At 40.8% G+C, this 21936-nt stretch overlaps 1 protein-coding gene across 15 annotated transcripts in view; it reads right to left on the reverse strand.

Annotated features, from left to right (window-relative positions):
• The window catches only part of ARHGEF28 (Rho guanine nucleotide exchange factor 28), a 183240-nt gene that overhangs the window by 86951 nt on the left and 74353 nt on the right, over positions 1-21936 (reverse strand). The window contains exon 1 of one of the 15 annotated variants that reach the window (XM_039544717.1): positions 10539-10702. The exons of the other annotated variants lie outside the window; for them this stretch is intronic. Within the exon in view, the coding sequence (XP_039400651.1) occupies positions 10539-10623 (85 nt within the window). The 5' untranslated portion in view covers positions 10624-10702. Of the gene's footprint in view, positions 1-10538; positions 10703-21936 lie in introns of those variants that run through there. 15 annotated transcript variants of the gene reach the window in all.

Genomic DNA, 21936 nt, shown 5'->3' on the forward strand with positions numbered 1-21936 from the left:
AGTCAGAAAAATAAAAACTTCCCCACAAATGTTGAAACGTTTCATTTTGACACTTCCCAAATGAAACATTTTGATTTTTCAGGCATGATTCCTGAAGGGACTTACATGCTATTGATAAAATCGAAGAGGAGGTGGAGCCTAGTGGATAGGGCATTCACCCGGAGCAGGGACAACTGGTTTCTATTCCTTGCTTCGATTAATATTTTATTATTTACACATATTGGAACAGCTTCAATAGGAGAAACAGAGAGAGACAGGCCAGAATAGCCAATAACCTGGTGGCTAGGGCATTCACTGGGGGGATCAAATCCCTTCTTCAGAGCAGGAACTCAAACCTGGGTCTCCCATTTCCAAGGTGAGTGCCTTAGCCAATGGGCTATTATGTACAAGGAGGGCATCGCTACCCCCACCATCACCTCTGTTTTGTGAACGGTTCCTAAGCCCCTTGGTGAATCTAGCCCTTCAGTTCAAAATTTCCTTTGCTTTTATTAAAAAACAGTAAGAATGCCCGAAATCCAAATAAAACATTTTGTTCAACCCAAAACAATTTTTTTCAGATTTTTTGGCCAAAAATTCTGAAAATTGTCAGTTTTGGGTTGATCCAAAAGAATTTTTTTTTCAATTTCTCAAAATTGCAACAAGCCAAAAAATCAGTTACTTGCACAGCTCTAGCAATATATTAATGTTCAATAAACTGCAAATGAGAATAGTCATAGCTACCTAGCTAGCTATTCAAGCATGGCACTGTGGACCATCTTAAATTCTACAGATTTTCAGATTTTGCTCATAATAAAAATTATTACCACCATTGTACAGATGGAGAAACCAGAATATAGCAGCAGCCATGCTAGAGCCTGAAGAAAGGATTTCTTCCCTGATTCCACATAGACTCCAGTGTGCCGTCCAGCCAGATATACAGTGTACTACTTCCAGGATTTTCCTTATGTAGGATAGTAACTTCCTTTTTACATTTTTGCAGAAGGACATTTAAAGGCAATTTATAAATATCATAATAATATGCTTTGCAATGAAATGACTGATAGCATTAATTACTGCATAGTTTCATTCGTCTTTAAATACTCTATAGTGCCACACCTTTAGTGCTGTGGGTGCAATAGAAAGCCTTTCATTATTATGTTCATAACAATGAAATATAAATTGGAAAGACCTTGTACTCCAACCCAGTCTCCAAGACAAGATCCATATTTAGTCATTAGCATAATTCATTCATTGGTATAGGAATCTAGCTCTCTGGTAGATATTGTCCATGTCAACTTTAAACAAAAATGTGTATGTGGGACAGGGCCGCCCAGAGGATTCAGGGAGCCTGAGGCAAAGCAATTTCGGGGGCCCCTTCCATAAAAAAAAGTTGCAATACTATAGAATGCTATATTCTTGTGGGGGCCCCTGAAGGACTCGGGGCCTGGGGCAAATTGACCCACTTCCCCCCCACCTCTGGGCAGCCCTGATGTGGGAGGAGCATACTATGGAAGATGATAAATATGCAGAGCTTGGCAATTTCTATTTCTGATCCATGGTTCAGAAAAAAAAACTGGGAAAAGTTTATGTACCACAAAAACATATTTACTGGTTTGTCAAACTACCATCTTTCCCACATGATTTTAGAAACCAATATCTGGACAAGCTGCTAGAAGCAGAAAACAATGATTTATGCTATTTTAAAACAAGGATTCCTGGCCCTTGGATAGGATTGGTTTCTATTTTCAAACTGCATTAGGATTCTGTTCCTGATGTACAGTGACAGTATTTGAAAAGTGTACAAGGTGAGATAAGATTTTGGGACTGGAATGGAATTTATGTAATTATGGTATATTATATAAGGTCTGAACTTCTCATGTAAAAAGACGTTACACATTTACATTCAAACAATGCCTTCATTTTCTCAGATATTCTCTATCATTCTACCATGCTACTTCCAATATGGTAGAAAAATAAAGAGATAAATAATGCCCATCAATTATTTATTTGGCGTATGGAATCCAGTTGAGCCAAGCCTCAGCGTTCTTATCCATGATGTTCAAGGCACAAAGACCTCCAGGAAGTTGAGTCATTTTGGAGTCCTCAACAATGTGTCATGGTTTGTGGCTGCCCACATTGACATAGTGGACTGTCTCTGAAATGCCACCGAAATTCTGCTGCAGCACAAATTCTATGTCCAGTACAAAACCAGTTCAGAAGGCTTCCTTGCCTTTGCAGTAAATCAAACCCAGGTTGACATTGAGTGGGGTCCAAGAGAAAATAACTATCTGTCACTTTCTCTGCAGACCATAAAGCTTGCCATCCATCCTCTACTGTAAATCCCTCACCCAGTAAACTTATTCACAACAGGCACCATGAGGGCAGAAGACCATGTGGTGCATTAAACAAGTTTTTAATTAATGGTAGATGTGGCATATCAAGCAATTTAGTCACAAGCTTTGCTATGTTTTCCTCTCTGCAAACACTGGGTGGAGCAATATTGCAGAGAACCAGTAATCATGGTAGACCAATACATTTAAGCGTGCCTGAAATAGTACACATGGTGGAATTTAGTTGTAAATTGATCATCTTTGTGTGAGATGAGCGAGCCCATACTGGACTGAACTACTCTGCCACTGAATAACAGAGTGCCAAGGCTGAAGTGCGTAAAGTTTGGACATTGGCACCCCATGTCGTTCTGGCCGGTTTTCTGAGCTGGTTGTTGCGCGTTTTGACCTCCCTATGCGAGAGTTCTATCCAACGTGACACCAAGATAGACTGGGTAGGAATCATGCTTTATTCGCTGACCATTGAGAACTATGTTCAGCTCTCTGCCCACTTGTGCATGATGCAAGTGGAAGACACTTGACACAGTCTTACTTCCACTTGGTAGCAAGGTGCCACCGATGACAATTGGCCATAGCCACCATATTTGTATTCAGAACATTCTCAAGTATATCAAAGGAGTGCGACTGAGTGCTGAGGAATATACAAACTTATGAGACCCAATATATGGTAGGTCATTTGAACAATGCTTATCAATAAAATGCAGTTAAGAAGTGACCATTTCTCACCTATTGTAATAAATCAGGACTTGGCCTGACAGTAAGACACTGCCAGTGAAGGCTATGCATGTTTTTCTTTTGGAACTATAACAACTTATTGATTTCATGATTAATTAAAGGTTACTAAAATACTGTACCTATGACACACATTTTTTACTTTAGTTTCTACCAAAATACCCACAGCTTTGGATGTTGCAGGATGCTGGTTCCATAACCCTATTGTTTTATCCAAGAGAAAAACCTAGCTCAGCTATGGAAACATTTTCAGTGTGTTCTGCAGACACCTTGCTTTTCAAGCTGCTTATGAGGAGCGGGCTCATGCACAAATTCACCACTTAGCAGACCAATCTGCCTAATTAGGTAGTACTAAATATTAAGTCAAGTTGGTAAATGTAGCCTCATCTCAGCAGCTGATTGCTGAATTTGAAAGCTATCAGAGAGCAACAATGCACAAAGTGCCAGCCAGTTCAGTTTTAGGCAGGATGGGCAGTCATGGACTTGAAAGGTAACATTCCAAAAAAACATGTAAAACCAGGAGTTCCCTAGTGAAATCAATGGCAATACACTGATGTAAAACTGACTGAGACACACATCAGGCTCTTTACTGAAAATGTTTATACTTTTTAAAAATTAAAGACAGGTTTGACCCAAGTTTGTCTGGCATCAAAAACTATACAGTAATTTCCTCTCAGTTCTATGGACTACAACCTATTTCCTGCAAAGCACAGGAGGAGGAGGAAACCAATAAAGATTTACGGATATAGGCGGAAAAACAAAGAAAACAATATAATTGCCTCTGGAAGATGCTGTATGGCCCTCAAAGTGCACACAGACATGAGATAAGATGTGACGGCAATGACTGGAAATTACACTGGTCAAGGTCTGGGACGTGCTTTATTAAATCCAGGACCAGTGCCAAAATAGCAATGCTAGACCAAGGAACAATGCCCATTCCCCACAATCAACAGAAAAGGGATCCTGAATGGACTACAGGTGATGTACACAGTGCCTGGGAGGATAGGGGAGCAGCGAATGGAGGAGCATGTGTGTGGCTGGAGCGGGGGTTTCTCCACCCCAAACAGCCTCCTTCCCATTGGCTGGGGGTGGGGTAACAGGCTAGCCAATCAGCTCTCTCCCAGGCTTTTCAAAAGCCTCTTGCTCCTTCTACCTACCCAGTACTCCCGTCTCCTTAGCTGCAGTGTAGCTGCTGCCGTTTTTAGGATGCTACAGGTCTAATCATTTCCCTGTTTTGGGATCAAGAAGGTATTTTTCCTGTTGAACCAAATTGGCAAGAGGTCTGGTGGGTTTTTTCCCCGCCTTCCTCGCAGCATCATGGTCAGGATACAGCATTCAAGACTTTAAAAGGTTCACATTAGGAAGGACTGCTTAAGCTCATCTCTACTTGTAGGCAGTGTTCCAGTGCAGATCAGGCTAAAAGGGACCATTGCCAAGGGGTAAATGAGACCCAGCATTATGTCCTTTTACCTATGGGAGAAAAAGGAGACCTGAAGTCTTTGCAGACTGAGGTCCTCCCTTTGGATCCTTTACTACCCCTCCACTTGGAGGGATGGGACCTGGGGTGGACGTGGAGGGATGGAAAGGATTCAGAAGTAAACTAAGTCCTAGGCATAGGCCAAGAGGTATTCCCTGGGTTATTGGTTATATGGCAGGAGCCCTGTAACTGACCAGGATCCAATTAAATGCCTGGTATGTGAGAATGGGGGGTGGGGCACATAACACCACTCCCCATTGTTAAATCAAGTTGTGGTCTGCCCCTTAAAACCCATCCCACATGTCTGTCGTTGGTTCACCTGCATGTCCTAATCAAATACAGGTTTCACATCACTGTGAAATCTCATCTCTCACAACCCATGAGGATTGAAACAAAAATCTTCTTGCCACCTGGAAGTTGAAAATTCCAATTTTTAAATAGTATATTATAAACTATTTGGTTTCTAGCCCGGGCAGGTTTGTGAGATTTCAGACCACAAAACCACATCCTTTATATTACCCTTTTGCTTTTCCTTCCTGCTTGAATCCCAAAATGATTTTCGTGACTGCCATCTTGAGAACTGTTGGAGCTATAAATCAGTTCTTTATGCCTGACTAAAACCTGGAATCCCTGTTTTAAAACTGTATAAATCATTGTTTTCTACAGCAGTTTGGCAGATATTTGGCAGTTAAAATCACATGGAAAATGTTAGTATTTGGCAAACCAGTAAATAGCAAGTGAACTTTTCAAGTGCTGGTTCTGAACCATGGATCAGAAAATAAAAATAATGAGTCCTGCACAGCTTTTTACATACCTATTACTTTCCACAATATGCTCCCCCTTTAGTACATATACATTTCGATTGCACTTGGCATGGGCAACACTCAGACAGTACAGTGGATAGAGCTGATATACTGCTCTGAATAAGAGTCTAGGTATCAGGCCTTTTTGAGTCAATGTGCAAATCAGAGCCAATTCCTATTGAGATGGTTTACTCATGTAAGCAACAGTCCCCACTGCTACAGTGCTACCATCACGTAACTGACCATGCTACAAGTTATGCATCCCAAGCCGAAGACAAATCCATATGTTATATTTTTATTCATAGTGCACTTTTAATACCACATACAATACTGCATGATTTTACTACTATATAAGGGAGTAATAATCTGGTGCAGAAAACTCCAGCAAAGAGCTATTGCAAACACACATGGGCATATTAAAATATATAATTCTTTGGGATATTTTCAGCCACTAAATCTTTATTTATAGCATTTTATTAATTAATAGGGATAATGTGTTTTGCTGGTGATGTTTCAGGTGGTTTATTTTTAAAGCTGCAGTCTCTGAATAGTCCAATGGGCTTTTAACTACATATTAAACTTCAGTGGATTATTTGGGCTTTCCAATATAATGCAATCCTGCAGCTCTTACAAAAGCAGACCCTCCCACTGATTTCATACGTGGATGAAAAGACTACTAAGTCAGTCTAACTTCATAACAGGAAAAGTATTTCAAGATTTTGCTGAACTCATGTGAGAGCACTAATAATTATACATTGACCGCACTAGTAACTTATTTCCTCTGGAAAGGCCAGGTCATATTTTTTTAAACTGTCAAAACCATAGCAAGCGTACATGTTATGCACCAAATTCCTGCAGCCCCACTGACTGCTTTCTGCCTGACATGCAATCAGTTACAATTCAAATACTGCACTTAATCCTGATGTCAGAGAAATCAATAGCAAAACTCTTATTGATTTCGATGGAAGTAACTTCTGGCCCATTATATTACAAAATCAGCTGCTAATACTAACATGTTGAAAGCCCTTACTTACGTTCCTGAAAAATTAGAAATGCCAACTAAAAAGGTGGCTTCCACAAAAATACCTCAGTAATACCCATCTACTCTATCCCTGTTGCTATGATTGAAGACCCAAGATAAAACATCATTTAAAAAAATGGGCCAAATTCGCAAAGCTGGTGCAAGGACGTGTAGAGTATGGTGAACCCTATGACAGATGAGGTCACAGCGTTTGAGTCACCCCTTTAGATGGCATATGCCATCTGCCTGTGATTGGCACTGTGGGTTCTACAGAATGGAGCTTTCATTGCCTACAGTACGAATTCCGAAGGTGGAAGACTTTAAGAAGAGTCACCCAACTGGTATCACTGTGCGTCATCCTAGACACACACACTCCAATGCTGCCTGCTTTCAGGCTATGCAATTCTGTTGTAGTCCTCTTGCCCTGTAAATAGCGTTATGGCTTTTTTATGCGGCCACAACCTGGTACCTCAGCACAGTTTCTGCCACCCCAGAGCTCCCCCCTCACCTTTAAGCCAACATACACTGGCGAAAACCCAACAGTTGGCGTTTAGGGTGATGGTGAATATGCCCTAAAATGTTTATATGTCTGATAGATTGTTGTAAGGGATTGTGATTTATTTACCCAGAAAAATCTGACAGATTCAAAACCTAGAAGTCATTAAGGCCCTCACTTTTTAATGCAATTTTCAAGCAGGGCTGGCTGGGTTGCTCTAAGTGACAAATCTCAATACTATTACGCCATGTTCCATACCAAGACAATAGGCAAAGTTAGTATTAAAAAAGGATGCCTGTTTCTATTAACAGAGTTGTTGTAGCCATATCGTCAACAGGATACGCAGGTGAGGTAATATCTTGTCTCCCTCACCTACAGAAGTTGGTCCAGTAAAAGATATTAACTCACCCACCTTTTCTCTCTATTAACAGAGTATGTAGATCAACATCATTGACATGGTAAATGAAGATTTACATGACAGTAAAGAATGTTATTGTTATTTAGATTCAAAAGCAAAAAAATGTTGCTGGATGAGAGAAATAATAATGCCCAAATGTTAAAAAAGTGTTAGTTGGAAACACAGTGCATCATCTAACTTTATTCTCTGTCATGTTACGTTGTCATCCTACCTGAGAATCTCACATTTCAGCAAGCAGGGATGCTAACAAAAATATGTTCATTTTTAACAGCAGAGCTTCTAAATAATACTAATTTCAAATGTGTTTTGTGTTGGCACAAGAAAACCTATAGCCTTGAATGACCTACTTTACAGAATGGCGAGTACATAACGACACTGAAGATTTTTTTTCCACTCAAGTCAAAGCTTATGTCAAGAAGTTTTAAAAAAGCATGCGTAGTGAGAGAGAACTGAAATACATCAATGTGCCCAGACTGGGAGCCAGGAAAAAAAATGACTAATTCCTTTCTCTGGATACAATAAATAGCTTTCAGACAGCTCACCAGAATTACCTCCAGCAATCTGAATATGGATTAATGTATAACTTGAAGTATTACAGCTATGGAACAAGGAAGGAAAAAATCAGACAATTAAGCACATTGGCCAACCTTTTCAAACCTGGGTGCTTAAGCATTTCAATCCAGATTTGGACCCAGATTTCCAACAGTACTCAGCTCCCCAAATGGAGTGATATATTTTAAAGGAGCTCAGCTCCCACACTGGCACCCAAATGAAGTGGTCAGCTCTTGAAAATCTGTCCCTCACACCCCAGTTCAGCAAGGTGCTTAAGCTTCTGTCTAATTTTAAGCATATGAGGAGTCTAAGGGGCCAGACTGACTTCAATGCAACTATTTGCCTGCTTAAAGTTAGACATGTGCTTAAGGAGCTTGCAAAGTAGGGGCCTCAGTGACTAACTTTAGGCACCCATGTATGAAAATCTTGATCATAATTTTCAACATGCTTATTTCATGAGAGACATGTAGTTCAGCAGGGTTGAGCTTGGAAAATAAGCAGAACCACATTTACATAACTTGTTCAGGGCAGTTTCCTATTACTAAAACGAGTTAGCTGTAGAGTAGCTGTAGCACACTTGAGAGGCCCCACCGGTTCCTACTACTGATGTCTCACCATGCCTGCTGTGTGCCTACGATTTATGCTTTGCTGGTTGTGGTAGCAGCAACTAGCAATTCTCTTTAACTCATATTAGCCAGAAGAAAAATTGCTGGAAGTGTATCTGATCACACTAAGCTGTCTGTAGGAAAGCATGGGTTTGGGGTGGGTTTTTTTGATATTTTGTATCCCTTATAAATCACCACAAAGCCAGATGGAAAGTATCTTAAAGTTACAGAATGACGTCTCTGCAATTTCCAGAAAAATGTCCACAGCTTTAATTCCAACCATTTGTGTTTCTGTTTACTTTGTTATTCAATCTGAGAGGAATTAACACATTGTGCAAGAGGGGAAGCGCAAGGCTCTTTGTACCACTTAAACTCCATAAACACATAAGGATTGAGGTGAGGCACTATTGGGATTGCAGGTGGGCAGGGATGCCTGCACACCACCTATGCACCAAGGAAAAAGGTCTCTGTACTGGGACCACTTGGTTTGGCCTAGGAGGACACAATGGAGGCTGACCAGAGGTGAATAGAGAGGAGACACAAACCAGTAGCCTCCTGTAGAAGTGTCCTGTCCTGGCTTGGATTTCCCTTCCCCAACCTCCCAGAGTACTTGGCATTTATGCAGGTAGAATACATTTCACACTATAAAGTAGTGTATTCTTGCTATAGCAACCGCCACACATATGACCTAGTCTGCATTTGATAGACAGATGTACTGGTATACTATTAACATTAATGAGATAAAAACCACCTATGGAGGAGAGAAGATAATTATAATGTATATAACATCACAGGTGTACTCAGTGCTGTGCAGCAGGTAGAATGTGATGCAAAAATATAGCATCAGAGTCCCAAACATTTTACTGTCTGAAGGCAAAAGTTGACAAAATACAGAATAATTATAAAACCATGACAGAGTGTGGGCTTACAGCTTGACACTTCATAGATAAAGTGGGTCTTCATGAGCTATTGAACAGAGACGATACCCCCATGATACTTCAAAAACTCATTTCACCTTCTTGACAGAATTCATACATACCCACACATGACAAAAAACCTACATTCTTGGAAAGGAATAAATGTAGCAAACTAAAAAGGGTTCGCCCCTCTCCCTTCCCCCACCCATTTAAATGTTCATTTTATAAACATTTTTGAGCTCTAAACAAACTTGGGGCCAGATTCTCAGCTGCTGTACATCAGCCTAGTTCCACTGATTTTAATTAAGCTAAACCGATTCACAGCAGCTGAGGTTGTGGACCTTATTTTTCTTGTTTATTTTTCTTTCCTAAAAAAACTGAAAATCAACTTCATGAAAGGAAAGGGTAAAGATTACACGTTTCCCTTTGGTGTAATCATTTTACTGCTTCTCATAAAATCAAGTAAAAGTTAGCTATCCCCAGCAAGATTTTCAATGATCACCTTCTGTGTCATAAAGCTACTACCTTCCAACTGCAATTTCTTTTTAGGAAATTATGCTCTCTACAACACCACCTTGCTACAATGATATTCATAACACTTACCTCCCAAAGCCTTCTCTGCAAAGAGGAAAGAGGATATCAATTAAACAAGAATTCATGCAAGTCAAAGTAAAGATGACCTGTCATCTATTATTTTATGGACAGAAAAGGATTTTCCTCCATGTTCTGATTTTTGCCTATAACTAAATATTTCCCTACTAGCTGTTAACCACTGCTACACAGTTAAGTTACAAATCACCCCTAAAATCAAAACAGGACTTTATGCAGGTCTTATATGTACAGAGAATCTGCTTATAACAGTTGTTGCAGTACTGTTTTGTAAGTCCTTAGTATGTCAGAACAGCTCAGAGTCAAAGACCCGAAGAAAAATTCACTGTGCATATAAAGAAATATAAACAAGACGGAAAATCACAATGTGTAATTTGGATAAAACTAATTTCTCTTTCTAAACAAACGGAGTGTCTCTGATTTTAAAAAGACAAGTTACACTGAGGGTGAAAAAAAGCTAGAAAATCTGTTTATTCCAGAAGGCTTTTTACATCTACTTGCACATGATCAGCAAGAAGACAATGAAAAGGAGGTAGAACCATTAAGGAACAGGGGTTTAAAAAGAAGATAGCTTTTTCTACCTTGCTTGGTTCCCCTTCTTCGAATCCTCATTTTAGGTAAGGAAGGCCAAGAATAATTAAAAGGTGAATCAGAATCTGAGTCCATTCTTTTTACAAAATAAACAGATCAGACAGCAGATACTCAAAGCTGCACTTAGTCGTATTCAAAAGCAAGTCAAGTCTAAGAGGGATGTAAAATAAAGGAATGGACAAGGCAGGATCAAATTGCCTTCTAAACGCAGAGGAGGGAGAAGCTGTAAATGTTTGCTCTCTTCAGGCGTCCAAGCACGTAGACAGATCAGGCTGTAAATATGAAAGCAGACCCAAGGAGGTTAAAATATGAGAACTCAGAGTAGTGCTGCCACAACATGGTCCACAGCTATTTGAAAGGTCATTGTGTGCCAATGAATCATTAACCCACCTTTTCATTTTGATGTAAATGAAAACAATAGGAGTTAAGTTTGGAACGAGAAAATGTGTCTCAAAAGTAAACAACCCTACTACAATACATTTTTTTTAAATGCTAAACCTTGTTTCTGTGCTATAATTTTTAATAAAAGGATTGCATGTAAAGCTATGCTAAAAGTTGGAGCTTTAGAAGCAGAAGATTAAGAAATCTAAAGTAGGCTAATAACATTAAGTAATCAATCTGCTAGACTATATATTTCTCCAGAGCAATAGGTTCCCCATCAGTCTCAGCAGACATTCGGATCTTGCAGATGAAAAAAAACACCAAAACCCCACTCAATAGGCTGCAGCTCCCATCTTTCCAAATCTACATGAGCTAGAAGCCTAAATGTTATAAAGGAAGATTATACAAGCATTAGGGGAGCCCTCTTTCCAATAATATTTAGTCTGAATAGCATTTTCTCCTTCGTACTGTCACCAAGTTAGACAATGAATCATAAGGATTTTGTAAGGCTGGCACCTTTACAGCACTGGTCTAACCTCATAGCAATGCACAATAGAGCTAGTGACTAATTTACAACAAATCCTCCATTCTTATACAGTCTCCCTGAACAACTCGTAGGCAATTAGTATTCAGCAGGAACTCATTATCCCCTCCTCCCCCAACATCTTTACACTACACAAACTACATTTTATAAACAGGCTCAAATGTGGCTGTACAAGAGCCAACACAAAAATGACATGTCCACTGTTTGCGAACTGAACTCCATTAAACATTTCTTTTAGTTACCCCACAATGTATGTGTTCTTGTATTCCACATAAAGGAGAAGAGTGAATATGTGATGCAGTTTAAATGTCAGGTTTGGAAGATGATGACATTTGAGCTTGTTAACATTCCTCACTTCACTTCAATTATTTTTTGGACTGCTGAGGTCTGCAGGACTACTTCTGTATTATGTTTCAAGTGATTCCCCAATCCACATTTTTGTAGTAGATAATGATACATTTGTTGGAAGAAAATAATTCAATTGAAATGCAATTCTGAAGTGCGATTATACAAACATCTATCAAATTTTCATGGATGAAAATCGCAGCAGTATACAAGCACTAAATAAAGCGCTTGATTTATGCAAAATGTAATTTAATGGGTCATCGTTCTTTCTTTGCCTTAACTAAATCTCTGCTTACTTTTATTAGGCCAGAGAAGAACACTTTCCTCAAAGGCTGCAAGTGTTGGATTTTTACTTCAATATTAAATACCACCACACACATTTTGTTTGAATCATATGTACTATTAATGACTCCAGTGAATTAGAACAGGCCGTGGATCACCTCAAAAGGGTTAACTCTGATTTAAATGGATGGTATAGGCATCAGTTTTGGAATACCTAGACCTCCTGGAATGTCAGGTTCATATTGCATTGATAAATCCCATAGATATACAGGAACATGGGAACTGTCATACCATTTCACACCAGGGATCCATCTAGGGTACTATCCTGTCTCCAACAGTGGCCACTACCAGTTCCTTCAGAAATAGGGACAAGAAACCACAAAACGGACATTTATGTTCTCATTAGTCCACAGAAGAAATTTGTTTTCCTAACCACAGGCAGTTAGTGGTTGGCTTTTGCTCAGAAGCAAGACGATTCACTCCTTATATATAATTATCCAGTCTTGTGTAACTGTGGATGTTCTCATTACCCATACAAATATCTAATCCTAATTTGAATCCTAATCCTTGACCTCAGTGATAGCCAGTGGCAGTGAGTTTCATGGGTGAAATGCAGATTAATGGGCACCAGGGGAAGTATTTCCTTTCATCAGTTTTAAATTTGTTTCCTTTCAATTTCACCAAAAGTGTTTTTCTATGGCCTAATAAAAGTAAGCAAAGATTTCTACAATAAAAGGCAAATAATGAGAGGACTTGATTTCTCTTCTTTATGCCATTCATTACTTTGCATACTTCTATAATGTCTCATTGTTTATCTTCTCTCTAAATTAAACAGTCTTCACATTTTTAGTCTATACTATTATAAAAGGCCATGAATGTATTTGTTTTCATCAGCCTCCTCTGAACTCCTTCTACTCTGCTAGGTTTCTTCTGAGAATGGGTGACTGGCACCCAGAGGTGAAAGTAAGCCAGTACAGTCTGGTACAGCATACCGGCAAGAGCCAGTACGCCATACCAGACTGGCTTCCCCAGGTGGTGATTTAAAGGGCCGGGGGCTCCCGGCAGCAGCTGGAGTCCCAGGCCCTTTAAATTGCTGCCAGAGCCCTGCTGACGGAGCCCTCAGATAATGACGGCGGGGCTCTGGTGGTGATTTAAAGGGCTAGGGGCTCCCAGCCACCACAACCGCAGTGGAGCCGCTGGCCCTTTAAATCTCTGCCAGAGCCCCGAACCCCAGGGTAGCGGCAGCAGCCGGGAGCCCCTGAGGCTCAGTCGGAGATTTAAAGGGTCGGGGTCTCTGCTGCAATTGCGGTGGCCGGGAGCCCCTGGCCTTTTAAATCGCTGCCGGGGGAAGCCAGACACCGCCGCTACTGCAGGGGCTCCGGCAGCAGGGCTCAGGCAGTGATTTAAAGGGCCCAGGGCTCCGCTGCAGTAGCGGCGGCTGGAGCCCCAGGCCCTTTAAATGGCCCCCGAGCCCCAGGGCTCCCAGCCTCCTCTGCAGCTGGTAGCTCCGGGGGTGATTTAAAGGGCCTGGGCTCCCAGCTGCCACTACCGCATTGAGATATAAAGGGCCCGGGGCTCTAAAGGCCCTGCCTCTTCTGGTTGAGACCACGCCCCTTCCGGTTGAGGCCCCCGCCCTCCTGCTCTGGACTCTGGCATACCAGTAAGTCCTTTAAGTTACTTTCACCCCTGCTTGCACCAAACACAACTGTCAAAGTGAAGGCATACAACAGATATATTTAACGGCATTAAATTACTACATGTTTCATGCTCAGATTTTGTTTATTTTTCTGCACATTGAGTAGATGTTTCCACCAAGCTGATCACAGTGAAACCCAGATCTTTGTCCTAAATCATTAGAGTTAATTTAGAACACGGGAATGTGTATGAGCAGTTCAAATCATGCCTTTCAACGTGCTTTAATTACCTTGCATTTGCCAGCATTGATTTTCCTCTGCCATCCCAATGCCCATTCACCTAGTTTTGTTGGGTCTCTTTGAAGTTCCTCACAGTCTTCTCTAGTCTTGACTAAAATGAATACTTGTGTGTCATCTATAAATTTTGCTTCCTTATTGTTCACCTCCTTCTCAGGATCATTTATAAATATATGACAAGTACTAATTTCTTAAAGTTTCAAATTCTTACAACCTGTGCTTGCCAAGACACATCAACATGATACAAATGTTCTTTGCAGACATTACAGTCTATTGTCTATTGTTTGAATAGTCTCTAAACTTGCAGTAATAGGGGAAGGAAGTTCAGGAATGTAACCAGTTTTCTTAGCTTACACATGGTGTATTGAAGTCACCAATGGCATTTTCAGAAGCAGCTGTTTTATCTACAATGCAAATTCTCAAACTTCAGGGGACACCCTGATCAGGGAAGAGTAGAAAAGGAGGAGGATTCTCTCTCCTCTGGTTTACCATGAGAAGACTTTTAAATGGACTGCATGTCTGAAACCCATCTCCCTGACTGACAGCACAGCCAAGAAGAGAGAGACATCTATTACGTCAAAAATCACTTCCCCACAAATGGTAAACATGTCATGGAACATGGAGCAGCCACTTCAACAGGGAATGACCCAACCAGCACTGCTGAAGATGGGGCCCACCTCATAATCTCTGCTTATGCATGGCAGGAGCTTCCCAAGCCACAGCTCTTTGCCCCACACTCTCCTCACAAAGATTGGTATATTGTTTCATTCTGAAAAAACAGAGACAGCTGCAATTCTCCCCATCTTCACCTTGTCCAGGAGGCAGTAGAGCCTGCAGTTACCCACATGTATACTGCAGCCTCAGAGGGAAATTAGAGGTGAGAGGGCTGGATATGGCATAGGGAGTTATGGTGCACAAGTGGTGAGGTGCTCATCTACATGTGCTCTTCAGAGAGCTCTGCAATCTCTAGGTGTGCATGGCTTTCCCCAACCTGATTCTATTTGGTTTTGCACACTAGGCCAAATGCTCCTGATTAGCGACCATGCCTGGATAACGCCCGCAAATGATAACTTACCTGCAGTTATTTACATTATGTTTTAACAATAATTTCAAAATTCCACAAGTGTTATTTGACAAAATGCCATCAGCCAGAGCCACCCACTAAAGCTACCTCTAATCTACTGCTACTCCCAGCTACTTAGAACAAAGGCATTTATTATTCTGTATGCTGCGGGACAGGAGAATTACCACAGTAGAACTACCAGTCTTCCTCACAATTATTCATCATATTTTTACCACTTGCTCTGCTCCTGGCAATACCTGTGTTCTTCTGATGGACATTTACATTAAAGCAGATTTTGTTTTTACAGACCTACTAGAGAAACACCACAAAACCTGGAGTTTAAAAAAAAAAAAAAAGTACTCATGGTTTCAGCCTATAGATTTATAATTGAGTCCATCATCTGAGTAAATTGGTGTGAATGTGGTCCCTTCTTCACACTGCTTTCCACACTTTTTCTCCTTATCACTGAGAACAGGTCCATTTAATATGCTGGGGAACAAAGAGGTCAATAAAATATATACTTGCATTGGTAGAAGATTATCTACTATATGTATGAATTTGATACATAATCCAAAAGATCAGAGAGGTGGATTTACTACAGCAACAGAAGATCTCCTTCCATTACTGTAGTAAGTGTCCACACTAGAGTGCCGCAGCTGTGCCACTGTAGCATTTCTAGTGTAGACATAACCTAAGAGAAATTAAAGACAGTGCAGTGAGAAGAAAAGCAATAAGGAACCTCATGAGTATGCTATGGACTGTCTGATACAAACACACATACCCTCTTTTCAAAAACCAACATTTGTAAAAAGAGCTGCAGTCAGTAGTCTTGTTTGTCTCACAAAATTTAAGAGCAGTTTAACCTTAGCAAGGACTGAAATTAAGAACAATAGCTTTTCATAAGTGTATGGCAGTGCTCCAAAATGGTAGATGACTATCTATGTGATTAGGATGAAGAAAAGCAGTGCTGCAGTCAACTGACCACCATATACAATGAGGGGCAGATCCTCAACTGCTGTGACTTGTCATCGCTCCAAAGAAATCATGATAAATCACACCAGCTCAGGATCTGCCCCTCAATTTACTGCAACAGTGTTGTGAGCTCACAGCTCTTCTTGGCTCCAGAGCCTTTAGTTTGTAAGACAACTGTGACAGGAGCCTAGGGCTGACTCTGGTCTTTACTTTCTGGCCCCATTCACCTCACATTGGTCAAGGCAACAACACATTAATACCTCTCAGGTGACAGGGGTCAGGATCCACTGACTCCTGTGGCTACTGTTAAAACAAATCCAACAAAATATATACACTGATATAATTTGCCTAAATACCCTTCTTTTTCAATGTTAATTCACATCAAACGCACAGTAGGATATACTTAGTTGGGGTTCATAGTAAAGCTAATTTCAAGGGCAGGGGTAGTCAAACTGGGTGTCAAAGAGAAAGAAAGAAGAGGTATGTGTCCATATATGGAATGCCAAGATTCTAACTCTGTTCCATAAACATTATTTCTGGAACATAATTCATACCTTGATGGCTAATTTCACATTTTATGGATCCCAAATTGTTTATTTACATTAGTGTGATATGGAGACCAATAAGGCAGAAGACAGGCAAAGAAGCTAATTTAAATGTCAGAACAAAGGGAACTTCCTTTCTGAAGAATTATTTCATCAAGCGAATTTTGGGGAGGATTTTAGACAGGGGAGGAAGACATGTTCTGGGACGCCAGAGAGCACAGGTTTGCAACTCATTCATTCTGGAAGGGGTTGCAAGTACTTTGGAGGATAGGATTAAAATTCAAAATGATCTGGACAAACTGGAGAAATAGTCTGAAGCAAATTGGATGAAATTCAGTAAGGACAAATGCAAAGTACTCCATTTAGGAAGGAACAATCAGTTACACACATACAAAATGGGAAATGACTGCTAAGGAAGGAGTACTGTGAAAAGGGATCTGGGGGTCATAGTGGACCATAAGCTAAATATGAGTCAACGGTGTAACACTGTTGCAAAAAAAGCAAACATCATTCTGGGATGTATTAGAAGGAGTGCTGTAAGCAAGACACAAGAAGTAATTCTTCCTCTCTACTCTACACTGATTAGGCCTCAACTAGAGTACTGTGTCCAGTTCTGGGTGCCACATTTCAGGAAAGATGTGAATAAATTGGAGAAAGTCCAGAGAAGAGCAACAAAAGTGATTAAAGATCTAGAAAACATGACCTATGAGGGAAGATTGAAAAAATTGGGTTTGTTTTAGTCTGAAAAAGAGAAGACTGAGAGGAGACATGATAACAGTTTTCAAGTATATAAAAGGTTATTATAAGGAGGAGTGAGAAAAAATGTTTCTTCTTAACCTGAGGATAGGATAAGAAGCAATTTGCTTAAATTGCAGCAAGAGAGGTTTAGGTTGGACATTTGGAAAAACTTCCTGCCAGGGTGGTTAAGCACTGGAATAAATTGCCTAGGAAGGTTGTGGAACTCCATCATCGGAGAGTTTTAAGAGCAAGTTAGACAAACAAAATCCCTGTCAGGGATGGTCTAGATCATTGTTTTTCAAACCATGGCTCGCGACCCAGAATTGGGTCGGAGAATGGAAGACACTGGGTCGCAGAGCCCCGGAGCCCTCTCCTGCACCCCAAACCCCTCATCCCCAGCCCCACCCCAGAGCCTGCACCCACAGCCTACAGCCCTGACCCCCTCCTGCACCCCAACCCCCTGCTCCAACCCAAAGCCCCTTCCCACACCCTGAACCCCTCATTCCCAGCCCCACCCCATAACCCTCACCCCAACCCTCTGCCCCAGCCCTGAGCCCCTCCCACACCCCAAACCCCTCATCCCCAGCTCCGTTGGGTTGCGCACATCAACAATTTTCTTCAACTGAGTTGCCAGAGAAAAAGTTTGAAAACCACGGATCTAGATAATACTTAGTCCTGCCATGAGTGCAGGGGACTGAACTAGATGATCTCACAAAGTTCTTTCCAATCCTATGACATGAGAGAGAGAGAGAGAGAGCGCGAGGTTTACTTGCATAACAGTGTCTGAGACAAATCAAGAAAAGAGGGAGAAACTTTGAGAGCCAAGAACAAAAGCCTGCATATTTTAATGCTTAATATTATGCTTGGAGATTTTTCCATGAACTTTTAATTAAGCTGTGTTTAGAGGCTCACATACTTAGGAAGATTTTTCTCAGGTCTTCAGCTCTCAGCTGTTAAGTAAACCCTGACATTTGATTGTTTATAGACATATAAGCATGCATACACTTTGTCTTTCTATTGAAATAAACTAGGATCACCTATCCATTGTTTAAAGAATGTGTTTGGCAAGGTTTTGTGAGAAGCCACAGGCTAAAGCACTCTTCACTGTGCAGTAGCACTCACCTTGGGTTTTGCAAAGACACTAGAAACAACTCTTAAAGAACATTGAGACCCCTGCAAACAAGAGTGGTGTGTAATTTCCACAGACATTAAAGGACTGCTAGGGCAATAAAATCATGGTTTTCCTCAGTTATGATGTTGCTTTGCAATTTTCAGGCCATCCCTCTTCCATAAAACTGGATAAAGACTCTGAGACTCTTCATGCAGAGTTGACAGTCAGGAAGGTCGCTTTCCAATATGAAGCAGAAGTGGGGGAAAAAAGGAATGAACGGTGCCAAGTAACAAAAAAAACACATTTGTCACAAAATTCTCAGTCATCTCAGACAATATTTAATAAAATTTTACATATTTTTAAAACATTACTTTCTATGGTCACAAACAGGCATATTTGATTATAAAAGCCTTAATTACAAATAGCTTGCCCATCTCTGACAGCACATAAGTAATATCTAAAAAAGATATTTTATCCAGACTAGTAGTAGTAATTACTTTATAGACCTAACACTAATACTAAAGGCTAATACTATTTAAGCACAAGAGAACATCAAGAAAGCAGATCAATTTCTTTCTACAGAAAACATTTTAAATCTTACCAACTCCAGTAAGGAAAGCTAATTAAAACAAACAAAACAGCAACATTGAAACCAGATTTTATACAGATTACATTGTAGTCCTCATGTTTCATACAGAAGAAAAGATCATTATGTTCAATTCCTTAAGATGATATATGGTTAAACTAGGATTTCTGTGAAAGCATGAAAATCAAAGGACAAGAATCCACTAAAAGTTTTGTGCTGCCCTGGTCAGGCATAGCTTTGCCAAAAATTTGGCTTCAGTGTTTTTATCTTTCAAAGTGCAGAATGTGGACTGAAGAATTACAGTAATTTTAATTACTTTATTTATGTTTTCATTTTTTTGCTGCCAGCAATGCAATCAGGGTAGACTAGAGATATACAAAACCCACTGCCAGGTCACTTGCACTATGACTATCTGAGCAAGACAAATATTTTGAAAAGTTGTAACTTCTTCCTGCTTCCATGTTTTTAATTGATATTTTGAGAAGAAAGTCCACACTTATGTTTTGAACTTTAAAAGGTTTAATACTTCTCTGGAAAAACTAGGATTTTTCTATTGGAAAAAGAAGCTTTTATGGCTTTATAGATGGCCTTGTGGACATCCTCCTTCTCAAAATAGTTATGCAAAACAGGAAGGAATTATAAATGTTTAAAAACACATGCCCTGTTAATTCAGTTACATGCCAAACAGTAAGAGCATTCAGCTGTCACTTCCCAGACTCCTTCCCAAAAACACAGAGTTGTGGAACTGGAGAAATACAATGCACCGTGAGGACACATATGTTTTAACATTAAATTTAAAAACCACATTTCTGCTTTTTCTTTCTTTTTTTTTGGTATCTTTTACTCACTCTCCTTAATTCCCTGTTCATTTTTCTCTCCCATCCTTTGAAGTTTTTCTCTCTCTCTCTCTCTCTCTCACTGAATAAATAAAGGTGTATCGGTAGTGCTTTTGTTTTAGTTTTTAATTACATAGCCCAGATCTCTATCGACTCCCAGGAGATATAGATGAAGAGACTGTTTGGTATGGCTGGTATTTGGATTCAGGAGTCCCCATAATCCAACTTTAAGCCTTACCTAATAGTTCCTTTCCCCCAGCACCTTATACCTACCCCACCTATTCTCAAATACAGTAAACACAGCCTCCAAAAATCCTTACGACCCTTTACCCTAGATGTCTCCACAGTTCAATTGGCTTCTTAAATGCCCCCAGAGGTGCTCAGTGGCCATTAGGTGGCTGCTACCTCCTCCCCTCACTCTGTAGAAAGTGGATCAGGGGATAAAGGGGAAAGCTCTTTGCCGCTCTAATCCTGACGGGGCTGCTGAGAGGCAGGAAGCCAATCTACCTCCTGCTGAACAGAAACAGAACAGAAAAAGCCCACTGCAGGGTACAAGGTAAAGGCCCACAAGGCACCCATGTGGTCACAGCTCCCACCCCAAAAAAATGTATAGGAGGGGCATGGAGACCTAGCTCCCCTGAAGATTCTGGAGAGGGCATTGTGGACACCACAAAATACCTTAAAGGCAAATACCTGTTGGGAGAAGGGTACTGCTAGAACGTGAGGGGTTTGGTATAAGAGCAGGGTGCTAATCCAGGCACGCAGAAAAGGACTTGAGAGTCCTTTCAAGAGCTGCCATTATTAGTATTAATTTTTGACAGAGGTTTTGGACAGAGGGGCCATGTGGGAGGGAAAAACGGAGCAGAGAAGGGAGAAGCTAGTATCCATCAGCTGCTTGATATTCAGAAACATGTAAATGATCAAACAGCACTACATAGTCTCACCATTAAATGTATTCTTTGCTTTGCTCATCCCTACCTCCTAGAGACACTCTACCACTTGCTCTTTTCTATTCATTCTTCTTCCCTCACACCTCCCCTCTGTATCTCACTCTTTTTCTTCTTCTCATTTCTCTCTCCTTATCCCCCACTGTGTGTCTCTCCTGCCAAAAATACAGCCATTAATATAACAGTGCCAAAAAAACACAACAAAAACCAGTCTAAAGCAGTACAGGACAATAAAATTGTGATATTTGACAATTATTGTGGTATGATTCAAGTTAAAACATGCATAGATTTTACTGTTAAATAAACCCATCAAAACACCTTAATTTAATATACAAAATATTTTTAAAGATACAGTTCCCCCCTTTCCTGGATTATTTCTATGCTATATTTTACCCCTTGTTCAATTCTCCTAGCCTGCAACAACACTTCATGGATTAACCCCAGGAGATCTCACATACAATGCAGACTAGGGGTGGAGTCCAGGCCCTATTGAAATTAATAGGAGGTGGCCACAGCTGGAGATGGGACATTGCAGGTGGCCAGAGCTCTGAGGTGGTATCGAGCATTCTCTCTCTCTCAGCTGTGGGTGGGGGAGCTCTGGGCTGGTGTAAAGCCCACAGAACTGGCTCCTCAGACAGCTGCCTCTAGGCTCAGTGTAGATCAGTGGTTCTCAACTTATTTACCATCATGGGCCACATACGCAGCTCTCTATGTGATATGTGGGCCGCACCCACACAATATATATTCTACCTCTATGCTCTGAGGATGTCACATGGGCCGCAGCTGTGTACTGATTGGGCTACAAGTGGTCCGCAGGCCACCGTTGAGAACCATTGGGTAGATGGTGTGCCGGTGGAGGGACAGAGCATATCAAGGGTGAAAAGGGGTGAGTCAGTTGCAGGGCAGAGCACAGATCTACCAATTACCTGCTGCTGTCCAGTTCCTTCAAGACCACATGCAGTTGGTGTAACCAGAGCAGGAACCAGAACAGATGTGGCTTCAAAATTAGTGAGCCATAATCGCTCCCTGATGGCTCACGCCATCCTGTGCTAAGATCCAGTCCAATCACTGGTGTTGCTTAACAAAACAGAATGTGATCATGTGGAC

This window comes from Mauremys reevesii, linkage group 6 (assembly GCF_016161935.1).
Source record: "Mauremys reevesii isolate NIE-2019 linkage group 6, ASM1616193v1, whole genome shotgun sequence".
NCBI lineage: Eukaryota > Metazoa > Chordata > Testudines > Geoemydidae > Mauremys > Mauremys reevesii.